This window comes from Molothrus aeneus, chromosome 10 (genome assembly GCF_037042795.1).
Source record: "Molothrus aeneus isolate 106 chromosome 10, BPBGC_Maene_1.0, whole genome shotgun sequence".
NCBI lineage: Eukaryota > Metazoa > Chordata > Aves > Passeriformes > Icteridae > Molothrus > Molothrus aeneus.
This window is the reverse complement of record NC_089655.1, coordinates 2,776,723-2,798,835: the sequence shown is the minus strand read 5'-3', so window position 1 is coordinate 2,798,835 and position 22,113 is coordinate 2,776,723. Positions and strand designations below refer to the sequence as shown.

General features: G+C 41.7%; 1 protein-coding gene across 2 annotated transcripts in view; it reads left to right on the top strand.

Annotated features, from left to right (window-relative positions):
- The window catches only part of PIK3CB (phosphatidylinositol-4,5-bisphosphate 3-kinase catalytic subunit beta), a 72,196-nt gene extending 50,083 nt beyond the window's left edge, over positions 1–22,113 (top strand). For both annotated transcript variants that reach the window (XM_066556381.1, XM_066556382.1), the window contains exons 13-24: positions 301–489; positions 5,055–5,176; positions 6,047–6,190; positions 7,496–7,595; positions 9,800–9,978; positions 10,622–10,731; positions 11,024–11,102; positions 16,543–16,710; positions 17,139–17,262; positions 18,325–18,470; positions 19,886–20,018; positions 20,494–22,113. In XM_066556381.1, coding sequence (XP_066412478.1) covers positions 301–489; positions 5,055–5,176; positions 6,047–6,190; positions 7,496–7,595; positions 9,800–9,978; positions 10,622–10,731; positions 11,024–11,102; positions 16,543–16,710; positions 17,139–17,262; positions 18,325–18,470; positions 19,886–20,018; positions 20,494–20,631 — 1,632 coding nt within the window. In that variant the 3' untranslated portion in view covers positions 20,632–22,113. The remainder of the gene's footprint in view (positions 1–300; positions 490–5,054; positions 5,177–6,046; positions 6,191–7,495; positions 7,596–9,799; positions 9,979–10,621; positions 10,732–11,023; positions 11,103–16,542; positions 16,711–17,138; positions 17,263–18,324; positions 18,471–19,885; positions 20,019–20,493) is intronic.

The window sequence follows — 22,113 nt, the reverse complement described above, 5'->3', positions numbered from 1 at the left end:
AGAGTGCTCCATGTTGGAGTTGGAAAACAGAAATATTGCCATCTAGCGTCCTTAACTCTAAAGTGGAGTTATTTTTTCAGAAAGTTCTGCACACTGCATTTGGAATCTGTTACTTACAGTGTCTACAGGAAGGAATCTGAAAGAAAGGCACATTTCCAAAGGCACATGACCAACGTGGTCATTTCCCTGTGTTTCATGAGTTTTTATCTGATGTTCTTTCTGCTGTAGGGTTGCTGGTATTTGAGGTACCACACCAGACTCTCACTGAATTTATCACCTCATACATGTCTCATTTCCTAGGGTCGAGGTGGTAAGAAGTTTTATGTTGTGCTAAAAGATATCATGGAAAGAGATCCTTTGTCTCAGCTTTGTGAAAATGAAATGGATCTCATTTGGACTTTGCGATACGACTGTCGTGAAAATTTCCCACAATCGTTGCCAAAACTGCTGCTCTCTTTAAAGTGGAACAAACTTGAAGACGTTGCTCAGGTAAGGGAAAAGACAGTGTTGGTGGGGAAGAAAAGCTTCAATTAAATCATCAGAAAATAGGATTTCTTTCCCAAGTGTAGCCAGTTTGAAATGGTGCTGTTGTGCAAGCTGGAGCTCATTGTCTAACTTCTGCAGCCTGGACACGTAAAGCACTTATTCTCTCAAAAAAAGCTCCATAAACCAAAACCAAAATGCATTTCAGGGTTCCTCTGAATGACAAGAAAAGCACATTGGAAATTTACACAGGCTGATGTTAAAACCTTGTGCTCAGATTTGATGCTAAAAGCAAGAATTTCCCAGACTCATCCAGTGCAGCCCTATGCTCTGGCACTCCCCTGAGCTGGGCTGTGTCCAGCTGAGTTGGGAGCACCCCCACCAGTGGAGACTCCACAGGCTCTGGGTAAAAAACTCCAGTGCTTGACCACCCTCACAGCAAGAATGTTTTTTATAAGGCTGCTCTAAAAAAAAAAACTTTGTAAATCAAGATCTGAAACAAAACTTCTTGTGAAAATTGTTAAGCTGCTCAAATACTATAAAATTTAGATCTCAGACTGGGTAATTAAAACTCACCAAGGCAGACAGATGGCTTTTCAAAGAGATATGAGACCCACCAGTGCTACTAAACACATCATTCCCATCCTGTCTCTTTGACCAAATAGTCTCTTTAGAATAACTTTTAAGGACATGAGGCTGGTGCTGTGATACAAAGTGCATTTTCAGTAAAAGTGGTTCATTTGTTTGCTGCACAGATGTGCAAGGTTATTTCATTACACTGTAAAGAAGTTGCTGTTGCTGACTTTTGCTGTATTTACTCAAATAGAATCCAACTCTTGGGGCACTTTTTGAGAATAGGTTGAACTTTAATACAGGAAAAATTATATGAGCTCATAGTAAGACCATCCCTGCTTGATAACTGGTTTTAAAAACAATAAAGTAACAGGTTTCTGGATTGGAATGGAAAGGTTTAAGTCACATTGTGTACAGTGAAGTTTGAGCCAGACTATGAAGTCTGGCCCAAGTTAGCAAGCACTGATGTTGTTCTGGTCTTCCTGACAGAATTCAGATGGAAATGATGCTCACCTTCTTGCAGACCACTACACTGAGATCTTCATGTCTTTCCCCAAGTCTCATTTTAAAAATTTTCAACTACCTTTTTTGATTTTTATAAACTTAGAGCTAAAAAGCATTTGCTGGGAAGGATTATGACTGATGGCAGAAAACTCTATCGCCCTTTAGTTTTCTTACCTTCACCTGTTACAAGCTGTGTGTTTTGGAAGAAAAGGCAGCCACTCCATGAAAATCCATCTTCTGTCTATCCATTATCTGATTTTTGTGATTATCCAGTCAGGCTCTTAGTGTGCTCCAGCAGAGAGTTCATTTTCTGCTACATCCTTCCTCCCAGCTAGATGTGTAAGTTTTGTGAACTTCTGAAAAGAAATGAATTTCATCCCAGCTCCTTGTCTGTGCCATGAACACTACACTAACAAAATGGAGCACCCACACATTCTTTGCTCACTTGTGTTCTTTCATGTGCAAGAATCCCATTCCTTAGTAGTTCCATTACTTCTGAATTTATTATTCATCATTCCAAGTTATCTGGAAATCAAAACTGTCGAAATACAAGCAGGCACTTGTTTGCACCTTAAAATATGTGAAGGAAAAAGCATTCTGAGTTCTGAGGCTTTAAAATATGGCCCTTAGTTTTGAAAACTTCCTTGGAGTATGGATATTAGCCGACAGCTCAAAGTCCTTTACACTGGGAAACATTAAATATTAGATTTGCATAAAACCTTTTATTTAAACAGATGGCTGAAAATATATTGTTGTCTTGTTGCTGTGTACTTTCTGGAAGGAATATAGTATTTATGTTTGCTTATCTATAGACAATAGTGCAGTTTTATCATAATATTGGTTTTGGCTGCATTGAGAATCTCTGAAAAACGAGATCTTACCTTAAACATGCTGAATATTTCTGTAATACATAGACATGTCAGTACTCCTAATGATTTCCCTTTTCAGGTAAGGCAAGACAGCCTCATTCATTTTAGGAATTCCAAAATGATCAGGGTTTTCATTTACTTCCCCTTAAAATTAAATACTTGCTGTAGTAGCTGTAGTTGTCTGCTACAATGTGCACGCTGTAGTACCGAAAGTTGTTTTAATGCCCATTTTTAGATGTATTTCAGTAAAAGAAGTTCAAGAAACCCCTAACACAATACAACAAAGCAACAAAACTCAAAGAAGCAATCAACCACCAGCTGTTTGTAAGCAAATGGACTAATAACTATATTCCTGTTTTTATTTAATGCAGCTTAAAAATAGTAAGGCTCTTTTAGAAGTGGACTCTCTTGTATTTGATTGTAATTATCTTTAATCTGTTAGTTCAGTGGTCCCTGAAGTTATGTTCAGTGGATTCAAGCAGCTTTCCTGAATTATTTACCATTATTTACCAAGCCCTCGTTGGATTTGCAGGATTTTAGCAGAATGGTTGCACTGCAGGAATTGCTCATACTGCTGCCTTAACCTCCCTGCTCAGCAGAGTAGCAGAGTGGCAAAACTTGTTATGAGAATTCTCAGGCAGTAGTTATTCTCAAAGCAGAATTAAAACAAAATAATTGAAATATTTTTTTAAAATCCATTTGCTTTCAGTGAAGTGACACCATCATTAATGAGAAGTAGAGAAAGGACAACTGAAAAACTGAGAATAATTGGAATAAAAATACTGGCCTGTGCTTAATTGTATTGTCTAATACAGTCTTCTTAGGGAAGAAATTGTGGTTATTTCTTTACAGAAGAAAATATTGATACACCAAGGCCAAATTCAAGTTTTCTCTGAAACATGCATTGTTCATTCTCATTGTAACCCCCTGTGCAATGATTTCAGCAAAGGCAGGAGCTCTGTATTTTCAGATCTTGATCCCAGTAAATGCACATGCTGTGGACCATGACTTTCACTGCCTGATGTATGAGGCATGTGGGGCCACGTGAGCTCATCTTTTCAGGCTATTTCAGTTTCTCCATTTCAGTCATTTAGAATTAACAAAATAGCTCTACATTTTTGCTGGTTCTGCACCTGATTTACAGGAGATTGTGTAGAAATCCTGCTGGTTTTGTTTTGGAGTCTGTGACTGTCTGACAAGCAGAGCTGCTGTTTGCATTTTCAGTGTCTGCCTTGTGTATTAAATATGTGCTCAGGGTTAGTATTGCCTGCAGAGTTTCAGTGCCAGTGCTCCTGCTATGGAAATGTTGGTGGCTGCAGTCAGGACTGGCATCACTGATCCTTGTGGCTCAGTAGATTTTTGAGTGTATTTTTCTGTGGGAATGTGACATCTATGTTTAAAACAGCTTTAGTTTTACTTTACATCATGTGTCCATACCTGTATTTGCCCGTGGTTTAGTTGATTCTTGTGGAGTTTCAGCACAGCCCTGGCTTTGTGATGTGATTCATGCCCATTTCTTGCCTTCTAAATGTCACAAAAATGATGACTCAGTTCAGAATCTGCCCCCAAGGTGGATAAATGGTGTTATGAACATGCCTGTTAAATGTGGGCTGAGAGTGTGAACTCGTGTTTGTCCTCCTGGAGCTGGAAGCAGGAGTTGATGGGTGACAGGGTAGAAATAAAGGTTTTTCACTGCTGTAAGTCATTATGAAATCAGGAGAAAAACAAGATCTTCTTAATTATTCAGCTTTTATAAGTTGTTGTTGAAATATAAAATAACCTGTATTATCTAATTTGTAGGGAATGGTGTTATTATCATGACTTGTTCCTACAGAAAGAAACATCTTGTGCTGTTGATACACTGAATTTCTACTAATATGCATTTATATTAAAGTGCATTAAAGTGTTTATTTGTATCTACAGTGCACTGTTTCAGTGATACAACTCTATACATATTGCTCTTAGCAGGTAGCTGTGAGCTTCATAACAATGCAATAAAATCAGTTTATTTTGTGAGGCCTCTAAATGTAGTTCTTTTTGGTAGTCCAAAGTTATGCATCACTGTATTCTGTAATTTTTTTTCCAGCACATTATTGCATCAGTCTAGAGATTCTTTATTTGTTTTAATACCTAACCTGACTATTTTTTTTCCAATTTAAGCTCATTAATATTCACAGTGAATGTTCAGAAAGGCTCCATCAGTTGAGGTTGTCAAATATTTTTGGTAAAGAAAGCTCTCTCTCAACAAAACCCTTTTTTTTTAATCCTTAGTAGAAAACTTTCACTGTTAGCAAAATGGTTATATATTTATGAGAGCTTACAAAACCTCTTATTTTTATTGAATGGTTGTTTTTAAGCCACACATATCAGGTGTTGCCTAATTTTCATTTACTGTGCATTGTGTCTACATGTGAAGAAATGGGTTTTTCAGACTAAAAATCATCTGCATCATTTTAAAGAGTAAGACACATAATCAAAAGTGGGCCCAGTTACCCCAAATTATTTCTCTCCTTTTTACACCCCCCATCCCATGGCAGCTGGTCACCATCTTCTGTTCATTTGAGTGCCTTTATGAGCAGTGTGCCCCACCTGTGTCCTTACCTGTCACCTTTTTTTTTGGAACAGCTCCAGGCCCTCCTGCAGATCTGGCCCAAGCTGCTGCCCAGGGAGGCTTTGGAGCTGCTGGATTTCAACTACCCTGACCAGTATGTCAGGGAATATGCAGTGGGCTGTTTGAGGCAGATGAGGTAGGTGAGGCTTTCTGGGGTACCAGACTTCATTCTTTTTGCTCACAGGACAAAAGAACCCCAAGATGGAAGAGCTGAATGCACTGCTTGCCATGAATGGGTGGCCAAATAAAGCAGTCTGATTGCTGGGTAGGCTCACTGGTGGCTAAATAAAACCACCTTATTCTGACACCTTGTAGGAAATTCGGATTATTTTCCATGTTGCAAGAGAACACCAGTGCACCTTTGTCCCAGAGAGGACTGGGTGTTCATCCCTTTCTTGGGCAAGGGGAGTGAGAAACTCTGAGTTTTAATAACAAAGGGAGAATATTCCTGAGTCAAGTACTGTAACACCTGGCACCCAGCCACCTCCACTCTGCTGTACCATTTCATAGGAATGGGAGCTGCAGCATGCAAGAAATAACCAGAGAATTACTGATTTGGTTTTGATTTACAGAGTTCTTCATTCTCTGCAGTTCTTCCATTATTGCATTTCATTTGCTTTCCTCTGTAACCTAGGGCAGGACTTGTGTAACATTATCATTACTGCACATTTCCTGTCCTTGAATTCTGAATTCTCTGTGGTGGATAGTTTAGTGAGTAATTTCTAATGGTCAAGGATAGACATTGGGGGTAAAAAAATAAAATTATTTTGACTCCTTTCAAATCCAAACAAGGAATTTGGCTGCTTAGAATTCTATCCTAAGAATGCATCTGGAATGACTTCCATCTGGAAGTTACACTAAGCTCTGTGTGATGGAAAAACTGGGAGGCTCTCTTGGTATTGAACCAAACCCTGTAATTCTTTTGTTTGTCACACGCACCTGAATTTCTGAAATACCACTAATCTAGCTCCTCTCTTACTAACTGCTCTTATGTACCTCATTCTAGTGATGAAGAGCTCTCTCAGTATCTTCTCCAACTTGTGCAAGTCCTGAAGTATGAGCCTTTTCTGGATTGTGCACTCTCCAGGTTTCTTCTGGAAAGAGCACTCGGCAATCGCAGAATAGGACAGATGTTGTTCTGGCACCTGAGGTAGGAGATTTTCCTTTCATCTTTCTGAAACTGTTGAGCCTGATTGGGCTTTCAAATATGATCTCTTGAGGATTTTTCTAAATGAGCCATTATCATAATGCCCACAACTCCATTTATTTATTTTTGGCATCTATGGATCAGACCTCTCATTAAAAATAAATTAGAGTGGTCTGTAATCTACCCTTGGATGAAACTATTCCAAACTGCATTTAGCTCTGACTACCTGATGAGTTAGATTTGTCAATACCCTTAGTGTTTGTTTTGGCTGTGGGTGCAGTAAAAGCACAATATTTATACCTCACAGTTGGGAAAAATTATTATTGTTGCAAGCCTAACAGAAAGTAAAAGCTGTTCTGTGTATTCTTGCTACGTTTGATGAGCAGTTTCATAAATGGCAAAAGCCTTTTAGAATGGACTGGAATAGGCTGGATAGGTTGATTCTGTCTTTAGAACACAATTAATTTTAGTATTTCTAGCTAAAAAGAGCAAGTGTTACATGAAATTGTTTTGGAGGATAATTGGCTCTGATACAAAGTTCAGTGGTTTGTTTCAAAGTGTTCTCCTTCAGGCAAATTGGGCATTTCCCTTACAAAGGTTGGAGAATGTGTGGTTTAAAGTCAGCCCTTCAGTGACTTCTCAGAGCTGCTCTGAACAAAAGGGGGTCCTGAAGCAGATATTCAGTCACCACCTCTTGGCATGAGCCCTGCTGCCCCCAGAGCAGTCCTGGGCTGGAAACAAGGATCCTGCATCCAAACTGGCCTGTCCTTGTTGTCTCCAGCACAGAGGCCTTCTAGCATCTCCTAGGAAGTGTAGGGGGATAGAATACAAGTAAATAAAGGTAGTATAGAAAGTAATCTTACCCCCTAAAAGAGTTGCAGCTGGGTTAATTATTAAAGATTAGGAGCAGGCCTGACTATAACAGGCCACAGCTATAGCTGATAATAAGAAGGGTGTTATAACAGAGTGGATTGGGTGGTTGAGAGGAACTGCAGTCAGTTGGTGGCTGTGAGAAGAAGAAAGAGTCAGTGCTTAGAGGAGCTGTCTACAAGGAACATCAAGGAGGTGTGAAACTCTAGCAATGTGGAACCCTTGCAATGTAATGACAATAGAACCTTTGTGCTATCATGACAACAAGGAAACCTGGCTAGTTTCAGCTACGTGCCCATGAGGTGTTTTAGTGTTTGATGTGCCCATGAGGTGTTTCACTGTTTGTTCTGGGGTTTGTGTTTGCTCTGGGTGTTTGAGTGGCTGGGAGGATGCAGTTGTGTGGGTGCTGTGCTCTGCTGAGCAGCTTTTCCCCGGCAGGTCGGAGGTTCACATCCCCGCCGTGTCGGTGCAGTTTGGGCTCATCCTGGAGGCTTACTGCAGGGGCAGCGTGGCTCACATGAAGGTGCTGGCTAAACAGGTAGGCACTGCCCTTCCCTTCCTGTCATCCTGACCCAGCCAAGCCTGGAACTCCCGTCCTCACTCCATTGCTCCTGGGTGGGGAGGGTAATGGCTGCCTTGACAAAGTTGGGCAGTGTGGAGGAGAAGGAGGCGTGAGTGAGACAGGGAATTAAAAGGGCCGAGTGATGGAGCAGCCTCCATGGCACAGAAGGCAGCCAGGGCTGTGGGGCCTCAGGGAGCTGGTTTTAAAGTGCTCTAAGACATGTGAGACGCCTTCAGCACTGCCTGTGTATTCCTGGACACAAGAAACTCTGGATTAACTGAAGAAGAGCTTCCGTGCATTTCAAGTTTTTCTCCCTGTAAGGGTGGCTTGTTCTACATTTTACCTAGATAACTTCAGGACTACTTCCTGCAGCTTTTGCTTTTGTTAAAAGGTGTTGCAAATTACCCAAATACTCATTTTAGTGTTAATATAGGTCTTTCATTTACACACACACAAAAAGAGGGAACAAAGGAGAGATATGTTTGCTTTTAAATACCCTAATAAGTACTAGAGGTTTGCTTTTGAAAGCACTAATAATTATATCAGCAGATCATTAAGGGACACTCACAAATCATGTTTGAAGTCTCTAATGTGGTTTTAGTGAGTTAATTTAGATTGTGATCTTAAAAATATTTGAAAATTCATCTCTCTTTGGAGTGAAAGTATCTACAGTATCAGGCCTCAGAGATCCACACAGTGGATGAGTGAGTGATGGTGGTGTTTGTCTGCATTGAAACTGCTTTGGGAGCATTTGGAACAGGGATGTTCTGTTGTGCTCTTTATTGCTGCGGCTCACAGGACGTGGAGAAGACCATCTCTTCCATGTGTGCTCGTTAGCATTGTCAAAATCATAAAAAGAGTAGGTGGTGAAATGCTTTAAGCAATAGATGTAAGGTCAGTAAAGTTTTTGTGCACTTTACAGGAAGCAAATGTCAGTACAATCAAAGAAGGGGCAAAAAAATTCCCAACTGTGCAAACACGGAAGAAATTCAAAGTAGAAATACTTCAAAAAGTTCCTGTTTGTACAACACAGGTTCCATTTTGTTCCCTTGTCACTGATGTTTGTACAGCTCCTAGAATAGTGGAAAAGCAGAGCCCTTTTGGTTTTGACAGATGGCTGACCTGGCAGCTCTCCACTGCCCAGTTTTAGAATCAAACTCCATCCAATTTCCACAGCATCCTGCCTGGCTGTGGGAGGGGTGAGTTTTGACTCAGCACCTTGTAAGTCAGCCTGAAGCTTCCTTGTATAGAAAAGAGCTTTCATAATTGTTACATTGCTGCTGTTTGTACAGAATCTGTGTATTGCTCAGCATCTTACAGCTGATTGTTAGAAGAGCTATTTGGTCAAAAAGTTGCTTAGATGTAGAAGTTGGATTTGCTGTATGTGCTGTCTAGGTTTGTCAAAGGACTCTGCTCTGTCAGTGTTACACATTTACATCACCAATTTCCTTAGAGATTTTGGAACAGTAAAAAACTTTGCAAAACAGAAGGGAAACAAGGAGTTTAGCCCACCTATATTATTGCAAATAATTGCCTTGACTTTTTAGACACTTCTAAGGTAAAAACTTAGCTTAGTTGAGATGCTATGATTTTAAACACCTTAGCCAATTAAAGCTTTTGTGTTCTGCCTGACTTCAGCAGGATTTTAATGACACACTTCTAAGACTTTGTTGTGTGAGAATTGTCTGCAAGTGGTCACAGGGCCATTCCTTGCTGGATTCAACTTAATGTGAACAATGAAGTATCTGCATCCACAGCTCATCTCCAACAATGTCTGAGTTTGTTAGAGTATGAAATAATCAGTATTTCTGTTACTTCTGCATGTCTAGGGGGCACCTATGTTATGTGCTTTGTTGAAATAAGGAGCTAAAAATTGTACTTTGAAGAAGGAATTTGTGTTAATGTGTCATACATTAAAATGCCTCATTCATTTTTTTGGGAATGTTAAGTCATGCTTTTAAAAGTGACTCAAAGCTTAGGAGCTTTCATCTCATCAATGTCCCTCTCAGTCATGAAAATGGTATTTCTGAAGCATGGGCAACTTAATTTCCATCCATTATTTCTATTTTTAAAAAGTTGTAGAATTATTTAATACTTGGTTTTGTTGTGAAATGGGATTTCACATTATCTTACATTTCAAATCAAAGCAGTAACTCTTAATGATAAAATATCTCTTTCAGGTGGAAGCCCTCAATAAAATGAAGACTTTAAATAGTCTAATTAAGCTGAATGCCATGAAGCAAAGCAAAGCAAAAGGCAAAGATGCAATGCATACATGTTTGAAACAAAATGCTTACAGAGAAGCTCTTTCTGACCTCCAGTCTCCTCTGAATCCTTCTGTGATACTCTCAGAGCTGCAGTAAGTAGAGAATGAGCACAATTTCACCATAGCTTTGCATGGAAACAGCAGAGCAGGAACACATTTGTGTCTGAACTTCTCTGGCTGCGTTGTTCAGCACGTGCTGCCACAGGGAAGTTGTCCTGTAGTGACAGAAGCTCTGCTGGGCATCTTCTGAGGTTAAAGCATCAGTTAAATTAGAAGACACTTGTGATCCACCATGGAACTTAATACTGTCTTAGTCAATGCATTACCATGGCTACACATATTTAAATGTAAGCCTAAAAGTGAATTTGACTGCATTCTTGACTTCTGTTTTTAACAATAAGCACAAAGGCCACTAAAACTTTCCACAGCACTTAAATATAAAGTCTAAACATTCATGGGAAAGGATATAAAGAAAACTATTTTCTCTGAAAATGAGGGTGCTTGATTTAAGAAGTAGAGATACATTCACCAGTCAGTATCAAATACATCCACGTGTAACAAATGCATTCATAGCTTGGTGGGTGCACATGACATAGCAGCAGAATGAAAGAGGACAGAGCATTTAGGAACTTCCAGACTGGAAGTCTACCTGTTCTCTTATGTTCTGAACCATGTTTAGATCTTTTCAGGTGAATTATTCCTGTTTGACTAAGACTTCTGTCATGTTTTCTTCCAGTGTTGAGAAGTGTAGATATATGGATTCTAAAATGAAGCCTCTCTGGATAGTGTACAACAACAAAATGTTTGGAGGAGATCTTGTAGGGATCATCTTTAAAAATGGTGATGGTAAGCAATGCTAGAAACTTTCATGTTTTCTTTTTCCTTTTCCACTGGCATGTTTGCCCTTGAGTTATTTGTTTTTCTTCTGTATTGCCATCATGTAAACATGGATTACACCGACATCAGTAAACAAATTAAGCATCTTCTGACTGAGTTTCAAAGCATGGACACTGCCAGTCAGGATGTAATTATGATTAATACCACTTCAACCCTTAGGCTGAGTATTTTAGGTCCCTTTTTCTGCAGGGATGTGGAGGAAGTGCGAGGAGCTGAACAGTGGTGTCCCCTCTCGTTGCAGATCTCCGGCAGGACATGCTGACGCTGCAGATTCTGCGCTTGATGGACGTTCTGTGGAAAGAGGCTGGCCTGGATCTCCGGTAAGGAGCTCCTGAGGGCTGCCTGCTTTGGGTGGAGGGGCTGCTTTGAGAAATAAAGCTTTCCTGCTTTTAGCACCTTCCCCACTGTCCTTTCTCTGCACATCTGTCAGGCTTTCCACAGGTTCCAGCTGTCATGGCCAAGGTGAGCAGGCTGTGTTACCTCTGCTCCTTCCTGCTGGGAGCAGAGCTCTCATTGCTGCTCACACCAGCACTTAGAGCCACTGGGACATCTGCAACTCTGAAGTCACTTGCTCTTGTTGCATTTTTCCAGCCAGAAATATCTTTGTATCTTCCAAAGTCTTTTGCAAAGTAGCTTTCTTGCTTATGTATCTTTGGTAGGGTTAACGTGATTTCTTTGAATGAATACTGGAGTATTCCTAAGAGCAACAGTATCAGTCATTGCTCAGTGTTATCACACAACCCTCTAGTACATGGGAAGCTTTTCCACCCAAATTTATGAACTAGGTTTAGGTAACATAATTCACAAATTCTAATTGCACTTTAGGAAAGTAGTCCTAAGGAAGGTACTGGGTATCATATTATTAGAAACCATTTTTAGCCATAAATTAAATTTTGTATGCCTGTTTCAAGACCTGTAATATTCTCTGTTTAAGTTTTGTTTACAAATCTTGAAGTACTTATATTTAAATATTGCCTGAAGTACTTAATTTAGATTCTTGGAGCTGTTTTAAAATTTTCATGGTTCAAGTATAGTAGTGGGAACTACATAAGGCACATAACATCAGCACAGGTAAGTAAAATTATCAACTTGTTGCTTAGAATGCTTAAGGAAAGGTGGAAATGTGAATTACAAATTGTTTCTGGAAAGGTATAGTTGTGATGAGATGGTTGAGTGTGTGTGAAGTTGAACACTGACTTGAAGAACCCTTAGGTCATTTATGTCATTATAAATTGACTTTGGGGAGGCTGATCCAGCATTTGGGGGCAAGGACAGCCTCAGGCAGCTGTGGAATCCCAGATGAGGCATTCCTCAGTAGCTGCCTTCCCAGAAGCTGTTTGTGGTTCCAGCCTGGGCCACACACCATGCCTAGCAAACAGGAATAGTGATGAGAGTCATCAAATATGCTTTTCCTGACTAAGCCTTTTTTTTAAAAAAAACACAACAAAGGAAAACAAAAAAGTAGCTCTGATGTCCAAGATTTTTCTTAAAACTCTGCGAAGAAAAAAAAGTAGAAAGGGGAAGTTCCTAGTGAGAATTGAAGTTCTATATTTGGCCTCTTCAATTTGTTTGCTTAACTGGGAGCATCTTCCTTCCATTCATCCTGTCATAGTTACCATTATGAAATAAAATCCTGGGATTGAGGCAGGGTTACAGTTCAGTGTCTGTCAAAGAGATTCATCGGGCACTTGCCAAGAGAAGGCTCTGAAATGACCTTCCTTGAGAACAGAACTGGCCAAAACAGCACTCAGAACACCCAGAGCATGAGGGCACAGCCAGGTGAGGCTTTGGCATCTCTGTGTTTGTAGCCTGCATCTCTCTCAAGAAGAGACAACTCGAGAATCCATGAGCCAGCAGTGGTGGAGTGAGTTCTTTGCCATGTTTGTGAGTCAGGAGTCAGTGGTTAATTTTTGCTTGGGTGAGAAGCATGGTCTCAGCTGAAAAAGTAGTGTCAAAGAGCTGCTTTCCTGAAAAACACAGTGCAACATGGCCATACCAAAGAGTGCAGTTCTTGCTTGTTGCCCTGTGTCATCATCCTTAGTTTCCCTGAAGTTGTTTCCATTTGTGGATGCACAATGGATTTTGCACTTTTCAACTTTTTTCCACTGTGGAGAGTCTGGTAACTCCATCCAAGTAAAAGCAGGGCTTCACCCATGGCAGCAGTGTCAGAGCAGCTCTGGCTGCTGCCACTCCCCATCAGTGATGTTTTGCCACAAGCAGATTGTCCAGTTTCCATGAGGCATGGATCAAATGGCAGCCAGTGCACCACTGAGCTGGGGACAGGATCAGTTCCCCTCTAATTGCACTGCAGTCCACACTCAGTTCTCTAGCAGTGATGGAAAATGAAAGCTAAGCTCAGTCTGTGTCTAAAGCAGGCACTTTATTCCTGGTGGGATTTCTCGGCTCTAGAGAGAAATGCCAAATACATATTGACTTTGAGAGCTGAAGGAGGAGAAATGTTTGCTTGTTTGTTTAACTGCCAACTAATTTGTCTTGTGGCTGCCAAACAGGGCAAGGGGTGTATCAGAGGGGACATTTGTGAGCAGGAGGATGGCACCATGTGCTCCTGTAAGTCCTTCATCCTGGGCTCTCCCTGTGTGGGCACAGTGAGGAAAGCCTGGGGTGTAGGGTGGATCTGCTTCCCAGAACAGGACCAGCACCGAGACAAACACTGACACTGAGAGGACTCTGCCTTTGTCAGTCTATCTCAAACATCATCCAAGTAGCAGAGAGAAATGAACAAAGCAAAAAGTGTATTTTTTAATTAATCCCCACACCCTAATTTCTAAGACAAACTTGTACCTGAACACTGAGCAGGAAGTAGATGGCCTGTTATAAATACATGGCACAGCAGAGGAGCACAACATCTGTCTTCCCAAGGATGCTGTGGGGTCTGTGGTGCTGCACCTCTCAGGAAAATCCTTGTGTTAGAAAGTGTTTGGGCTGCTTTAGCTCTTTTGTAGCATCAAAGTTGTGTTAGTGGAGAAACTAGTAAAGCAACAGCAACAGAAAATAATGAATTTGAGGAGTTTGATCTATGCCAAGTTGCCTTTGCTGTGGTAAATTGTCATAGAAGTATTTAATGTTTGGTTACTTTTTGACCAGATGCAGCACATTCTTCAAAACACTTTTTTGTTTCAGTGCCTGTATATAGTGGGCTCTCTTTTTTGTCTCCCTTACATGTGTGAGATCTGAGGTTACATGGCTGTGTATGAGTGAAATCAGAGTTCACACGCATACTGGAAAATATATTTGTTACAACTCTTTAACATGCCATCATTTTTAAACTATTGGACCTGAAGTTACAGAGATTGTGTTGATAAATCACCAGTATTTTGTGTGTGTTTGGAAGGGCACTGGTTTGGTGAATTAAACACTTGAAATAAAGAACAGTTTTAAATGAGTGAAGAGAATTTTCTGTCCTACCCAGGATTTCAGTATTGATCTGTCCATGGCTTTAAAAAGCAGAGAGCATATCCTGCTGACAGATGCTGAAGTCAGAAAGACCAGGATGAGATGGAAAGGGCCCAGAGGATTTGTCCCTCACTTGACTCCTGTCAAACTGTCTCTCTGACAAGGATGTTTTTTCCTGCAGTTGTGAGCACACAGCCCTCCAGGGGCTGCAGGCTTTCATCATTGCCTGCTTTTGAAGGGGAACTTGTTGGCCGTGTGCCCGGCTCAGCCCGAGCGCGCTGGGCTGCGCTGCCGTGGGAGGAGGCCAGGGTGCACTTTAACCTGGCCAGCTTTGGCTGCTGCCATTTGGGCCGTGCTGATAAGGATGGGCAGAGCTTCCCCGTGCCCAGGGCAATCCCAGCCACCCTCCTGCTCCTGGAGAGCCCTGCTCTGGGGACAGGGCTGGGACTGGGCAGGGCTCACAACAGAAACGGGAAGAACGTTCCAAGCCTGCACTTCTGCTGTATTTTGAAGTTGAGTCCTCTTGAAATACCCTGCTGAATCTGGTTTTCAGTGCACTTTGTTGCCAGCAGGGAAGAATCCCAATCTATATCATTACTGTTTCTGATGCCTTAGGATTTTAGCTCTCATATTTTTCAGATCCTGTACTGCATTAGTGCACAACTCTGAACTTCATACAGAGTGTGAGTTACTGTCTTCACAGTTTGGTCAGACAAAACAATCCCTCTGGGCCTGAAGCTCAAGGACACTTTACTGTCTCAGGCCCTGAAAGTACAAACAAAAGTGAATTGAGAGGAGCAAATGACTTTAGTACCTGAAGCTGTAATTGGAGAATTAACCCCTGATATGTAAATGGACCAAATTTATAATTGTCTGAAAAACTGGTGCCCATTGTCCAGCTTGGGTGTAGCCTCTGGGAGGCTGTGACTGCCCAAGGTGTGGCTGTTGAAGACCTTTAATAAACACCCTCTTTATTCTCTAAATCTTGTGTGGGCTCTGTTCTAGGGAGCCCCTCCAAGGCATCACTATTTGCACCACTTCAGTTGTGTTATCCCTTTGGTGGAGAACTGCTCAGTTCCCTGATAGCTATAAGGCAAAAACGTGTTTAATTTTGTAAGGAATTTTATTTATTTTTCTTCCATGGCTTGAGATAATAGGCTTGTCAGTTAAGAGACATGGTTATGCTTTGTAGCTATTAAATTTAATATCTTATATTAAACTTTATATATATATATATAAATATAAAATATATATATAGTTTTATATATAAATACTAATGACAGTTTCATAAGCAGTAAAGCTTTATGAATAATATATATATGTATGTATGTACCTTCAGACATCAATTTTCATGATCAATTTTCATTTGAAAATGGATCAAATTTTCACCTCAGTTTTCATGTCCTGCAGTTGCTTTATACAGCTCTATAAGTCAGTGAGTGCTGGTCTATACCTTGTGTGCTGCAGTGTAGATTTTTGTTGGTATTCGTTCTCTTACCCATGGACCATGACCACAATTGAGATCATATGCTTGGCCTGAGCTGCCTGGCACAAGAGCAGACACCTCAATTTGTGATGCATCGCCTTTGAAAAGTTTGCTGTAAGTTTACCTTGCTGAGCTCCCATCTCACGGGGTGTTGCCATTCTGTTCAGCTTTTTAAGCATCTGAAGGGAGGAAATGTATTGGGAAAAGACACACTTACCTATTTATACACACCTCTCCTTGATTTTCATCTTGAACTGTGTCTCACTGTAATGCAGTGAGATGGTAACAGGTATTTTCACTGGTCAGAGTGTGTGAATGCACAGGTGTGTTCTGAGATACCAAGCCAGTTAAGAGATGTATTCCTGTTTTCCATTGGGTTTCTGTGCTTCAGTTTAGTATGAGCTGGAAAACATTATTTATGTTAATATTAAGAAGGATTTCTAGCATTTTCCTTTGAAGCAGGAAGATGGTGGAAAAGGATAAGATCCTCTTTTGCATTTCCAGCAATAATTTATGAGTAATGAACTGGAGCAGGTCAGCGTCTGTCCGGGCAGGAATTCACAAATGCAAGCACAGGGCTCCCTCTGTGGCTCATCTTGGGAAGTTACAAGAAACTGGGTTCCAGTAAAAAGGAAAAATTAGGCTTTTAAAGTGTTTCTCTTCTTTGCATCTGTATACAAAATAGGAAAAATGAACGTTTTAAATGTATTGCTGGTCTTTAACCTTTACAAACAACCCCTGTATATTGCCCCTTTAGAGTTTACTGTTCACATGAGCATTCAGCCATCTCCAAACATTGAATACATCAAAGAAGCACTTTGCTGGTTTAGGTTCTGACATGATTCTGTGTTTCCTTGCAGGATATTGCCCTATGGCTGTCTGGCAACTGGAGATCACTCTGGCCTCATTGAGGCTGTTTCTAGCTCAGAAACCATTGCTGACATTCAGTTAAACAGCAGCAACGTTGCTGCAGCTGCTGCCTTCAACAAGGACGCGCTCCTGAACTGGCTGAAGGAGTACAATTTAGGGTAATTTCTACACTTACTCTCTCAGCTATAGGATGAGCTACAAAATTCCTCTGAAATTTCTCTTTCAGTCTGGAGGAAGGTGTGGTTTCTTGCTAATTGTTTTTCTAGCATGTCAAATTCTGCCTGAGATTCATGCTACCCTTGGGCCTGGCACTTGCAGTATTTTGGCTGTGTGCTGTTGAGTAAGTTATATTAAATTTGGCAGCACAAACAAACCCAAGGAAACTACATGGGTCTCAAACCTTGATGTTGCCTTCCATACTGCTTGTTCTCCACAGCTACCTTTACAGTATTTTTTTCTCAAGTAATTCTGGTTTTGCAGCATCCTAATGGACTTCTAGTTTAAACAAGTAAAAATCTTTTTTGAGGCCAAAACATGAAATAAATTCCATCAGTGTGAACTAATACAATTTTCTCTGTGGTTGCAGAGAGGACTTGGATCGAGCCATTGAAGAATTTACTCTGTCTTGTGCTGGCTACTGTGTAGCTACATATGTGCTGGGAATTGGTGACAGACACAGTGACAATATCATGGTCAGGAAAAATGGGCAGGTAAAAAAACCTTCTGTAGGCAGAATGCTTTTGGTGACCTTGGAGTGCAAGGGTTCTCTTGAGAACTTGTCATTTCTTTGGTGCCGTGATGAAAGGAAAGGCACACATGGTTAGAACTGATGTCTGTGGTTCACTGAGGGTTGGAGAGAGCTTCAAGGAAAGGAAATGTAATGCTGGGGGAAGGACAGAGCACAGCCTGGTCCATCAGCAGTTCTGTATTGAGAGAGGCTGTTCTGCAGAGCTTTTACAGAACATCCAAGAGGCTTTCTAGTGGTTTAGATTCATTGAATAAAAGTGGTCTTAGGGTATCTTGCAAAAGACCACCCTTAAAAATCCATGAACTGCATTTTGGAGCAGTGTGGTTTCCCTGAAGTGAGTCTGTGCAGCTCAGCCCTGCAGAAATGCTCAGAGTGGAACCCAGCACCAGCACAATGCTGTGCACTCAGAACCTGGGGGAGCTCCTAGACATCTGCTTTCTTAATTGTTACCCTGTAATGTAACTTGTCTGATTTAATTGAAATTACTCTTCTAGAAAATCAGCAAGGGTTATAAAATTGAGAGCTTTACAGATATTTACAGTATTCTTTTTAAGTTTGTACTTCCTGGAAGAAAGCTGCCATGCCCTTAACCTCAATTCTAACATGGGGAGCTGCCACAGGGTCCTTCAGATTAACTCAGCTCTGCTCCCTTTGCCTCTGTCCTTGTGTGGGAAGGCCTTGGATGTGATGATGTTGATCCTTGTGGGCTCATCCTTGGGCTCATTCTTGTCTGGTGCTGCCACCAAGCTGTCTGTGGCAGCAGCAACTTCAACCTGAGAGAATCTTTTGCTGCAGTGGTCACTCAGAAGTGTATGGATGTTATTACTGGCTTTAAATCTTGAAGTGGTTTAGAACCAAATTCTCCCAAAGGGTTGAAACCACAGGTTTTGGAGAGTCATGTTAGGAGTTAACTGTTCTTGATACCTGTATCCTGTAGAGATATTAGAAAAGTGACACATTTCACTGGAGAGATTATTTTTCACTTGTTTTTTTTTTGTTGTTGTTCTGGTTTGGTTTTTTTTAGCTCTTTCACATAGATTTTGGGCATATTCTTGGAAACTTCAAGTCCAAGTTTGGAATTAAAAGGGAACGGGTACCTTTCATACTCACCTATGATTTCATTCATGTCATTCAACAAGGAAAAACAGGGAACACTGAAAAATTTGGTCGGTGAGTGTTATTTTGATCTATTTGTAATTGAGATAACTTCCAGCATACCAGAACTTACCTGGGGTTGGTTTGCTCATTTGCACTTGTGTGGAAGTGTGCCAGCATGCATTTACAGGGCTATCTACTGCTCTCCCTGAGCTGGAATGTCCACAGATGACTGCAGAACCAGAACAGCAGGAGGTGGCAGATTCTGCTGGGCTCAGCTCTGCCTGCAGCAGCTCTGGGCTCCAGGCAGGGCTGCCAGGCTGCTGTTCAAGCACTGCCTTAGGAAGAGGCTCCCTCCTGCCCTTCCTGTCCATCAGGGCATGTTCATTGTGCTGGCCCTGCTTGGATGCTTGGCCATGAGGAGCCATGTGCTCCTGATCCACCAGCCCTGGGAGCTGGCTCAGTTTTGACCACAGAAGGAATTAGAAATGGCAGAGATTGGAGGGATTGCAATAGAGCTTTGGCTGTTCCACTGTAGCCCACCCTATAGGATCATCAGGGCATTTCACCTAACGAATTCTCAGGGAGGTGGGACCATGAGCTCTGGCACTTTTGTTCTTTCTGAAGAGCAGCTGGTGGTGTTTTGTACTGAGGGCTCGCTGGGGAGACATGGGATGTGTCTGTGTGTCCTGGTTCAGGGCAAATTTGGGAGAGACCCCCAAAGGGGCTCCTCTAGGAAAGCAGATTCATTTGGCCCCTCCTGCCAACTGGTCTGGGAGAAAATAGCTCCTTGGAGAAAAGTGGAAAAAACCTGTTTATTAAACAATAAAACCTAAACAATATTAAACAATAAAACCCCTTGTTGCTCCAAAAGAGATGACAAACTGAGGAAGTCCCTCCCCAGGTTGCAGCTCAGCTCACTCAGTCTCTGATCAGTCCCTCAGTGCTGGAAATGTCACAGGCCAGGCCCAGCCCGGTGGCCACAGGTGGAGCTGCCTGTGCTCTGCTGGGTGTTCAGTCCAGAGCAGGTTTGAACAGCTCCAAAGAAAAGGGAAAAAACCACAGTCCAGGGAACTTCTTTGCCTCAGCAAGCTACAACTAACTAAAGCAAAGGACAGCTCTGTCCTGCTGTCTGTCCATCCGCAGACAGCACAGTCCAGGAGCAGGAGTGTGGAGGAGTGAGTGCAGAAAACAAACTGCTGCTTCTTCTCTCCCCCCTTCACTCTCTGGAACAAGTCCTAAAGGTGCAAAACTTATTATTCAGCATAAACAGAACAGACAACTGGGGCTAAAAGCATCATATAGTCAACCTAGGACACTGTGGGGATGCACAAACAGGTTCTGCAGGCATCTCTGTCTCTGTGCTGTGTCCCACAGTGTGTGTTTGTCAGACAGGTCCCAGATTGCAGATCCCAGATACAGAGCTAGTGTGTGATCCCAGAGCCTTTGCAGTGTGTGACTGGCCTGTTGTGCTCCCTGCCCGTGCCCAGGTTCCGGCAGTACTGTGAGGAAGCCTACCTGATCCTGCGCAAGCACGGCAACCTATTTATTACCCTCTTTGCACTGATGCTGACTGCAGGGCTGCCAGAGCTCACCTCTGTCAAGGACATCCAGTATCTCAAGGTACAGTAAGAGCTACAGCTCAGCAGGACTCAGCATTTTTCCAGGATGTGATTTTTTGATTCCAAGATTAATAAGTTTTCATTGTTTTTCATTTCTGTGAAGATTTCCACACAGTCCTTGAAGTTTTCTTTTTCAGCTCTATAGGACAAGGTCTGTAGTCAGGCCTAGTGCTCAGAGAATGAGTTCAGGATCTGTGCATCTTAAATGGAGTCATCTCAGGGGTATTTTACATCTTGGCTCATGCACAGGCACAGACCTGGAAAGGTGAAAATGATTTGCTTCATTCTCTTTCAGTTTTATCTTTAAACCCAGGAAGATTTATTACTTACACCAATTGATGTATTGCTCAATGAGTAGTAAGCAGAAAAAGTGTCAAAGGAGAACAAAACACACTGTGGCTTGTGTTGAAAGGTGAAGGAGCCTTTCACTGTGCATTTTAAGATTCCTAACAGTCCTTGTTTCCCTGTTGCCTTAGGACTCCCTGGCCTTAGGGAAGAGTGAGGAAGAAGCACTAAAACAGTTCAAGCAAAAGTTTGATGAAGCTCTGCGGGAAAGTTGGACTACTAAAGTGAACTGGATGGCTCACACTGTCAGAAAGGACTACAGGTCCTAGGAGATGCTCACATTTGCACTAAGCTGAAGGTTACCTTGATAAGTGTTTGTAAAGAGTTTCTGTGGTATGGACCAACAAAACTTCAGGAAGCACTGGGACAATGCTCTCAGGCACAGGGAGGTTCCTGGGGAGCCCCACACAGGGCCAGCAGTTGGACTCTGATCCTGATGGGTCCCTTCCAGCTCAGCACATTCTGTGATTCTATGAAATGATCCAAACCAAGAGAGGAAACGACAGTGAGAAGAAATGGACTGAAATAATTCCTGAGTCTTTTGCACTCTGCTTCTGAATGCTTGATTCCAAGACTGTCTCTACAGTTAGTGAACATCCTGGATAATCAGTTCCTGCTGACTTTGCACGCTGAGAGCTACTAGGCATTTTTAAAAATTCTTTGGTACTTCATGGAGGTGTAAATATTTGTTTTTATACGTTAGGGTAATGTGCTCTAACATATCCTCAGGAGGTTTGAAGACCTCTGGTAGAACTGTTCTTCGTTTAAAGTTAGGACTTGAAGAGTAATTTTTTTTTATATCCTAATCTGGCTAAAAATGAGTGTATTGTGTATATTTTTCATATGACCTCTGCCCTACTGGCACAGATGCATTAATTCTACTGTAAATAGCAACCATGGTATCACTGTACTGCAGGGAGCTGCTTCGTGTCTGTGCTGCTGCTGAAGGAAGGGTGGGGGAGACCTGACAGATGTGATGCAGCATCCAGATGTTCAGGGTTGCACAGCTTTGTTCCTCTGACTTAACACACAAAAGAAGCCCTTCAGAAGGAGGAAGGTTAGGCCAATTCCAAACGTGCCTGAGAATCCCTCGTTGGTCACAGTCTCCCACTCAGCCTCTGGGGCTTTGCCTGCAGCTCCCAGAGAGGCACAGTTTGGTTTGGTTCCAGCAAGAAGCTCCTTCCAGCCTTACACTGCAATTCCTATCTCAGATCAGTCCTTCCCTGTGAAATGTACTGACCTATGTAAGGGATGTTCTCATTAAATAAACAACACAAAGTGATTTTTAAAGCATACATACCAAAAACCCCAACTGGTTGGAGAAGCAAGAGTTGATGGGGAAAGATCATTCCACAGAACACCAATGCAGTTGCTGATCTTCTCTCTCTATTTATTAAAAGCTTGCAGGAATGTTGCTTTACTGAGATATATATGTTGAAGATGGTTGCTGAAGAAACTGGATTTGTTTTAATTTATTTAGTGAGGTACCAGGCTTTTAGGTGCTTAAATGGAGAGCAAACTTGTTATGTGCAATAGGGGACTGCTGGTTAAAAGATGTAACAAACTTTCCTGGACATCAGCAAGAGAGGTTTAACTACTGCCTGTTCTCCAAGGAACACTGGTAGCTCTTGATTCTTGTGGACATTTGAAAGAGATTAAACATATATATTTACTTTTTGACTAAACAGTTGTTCTGCATAGAAATGTTGGATGATGTATGAATTTAATTAAAGTAGGTTTTACTTTGTTGA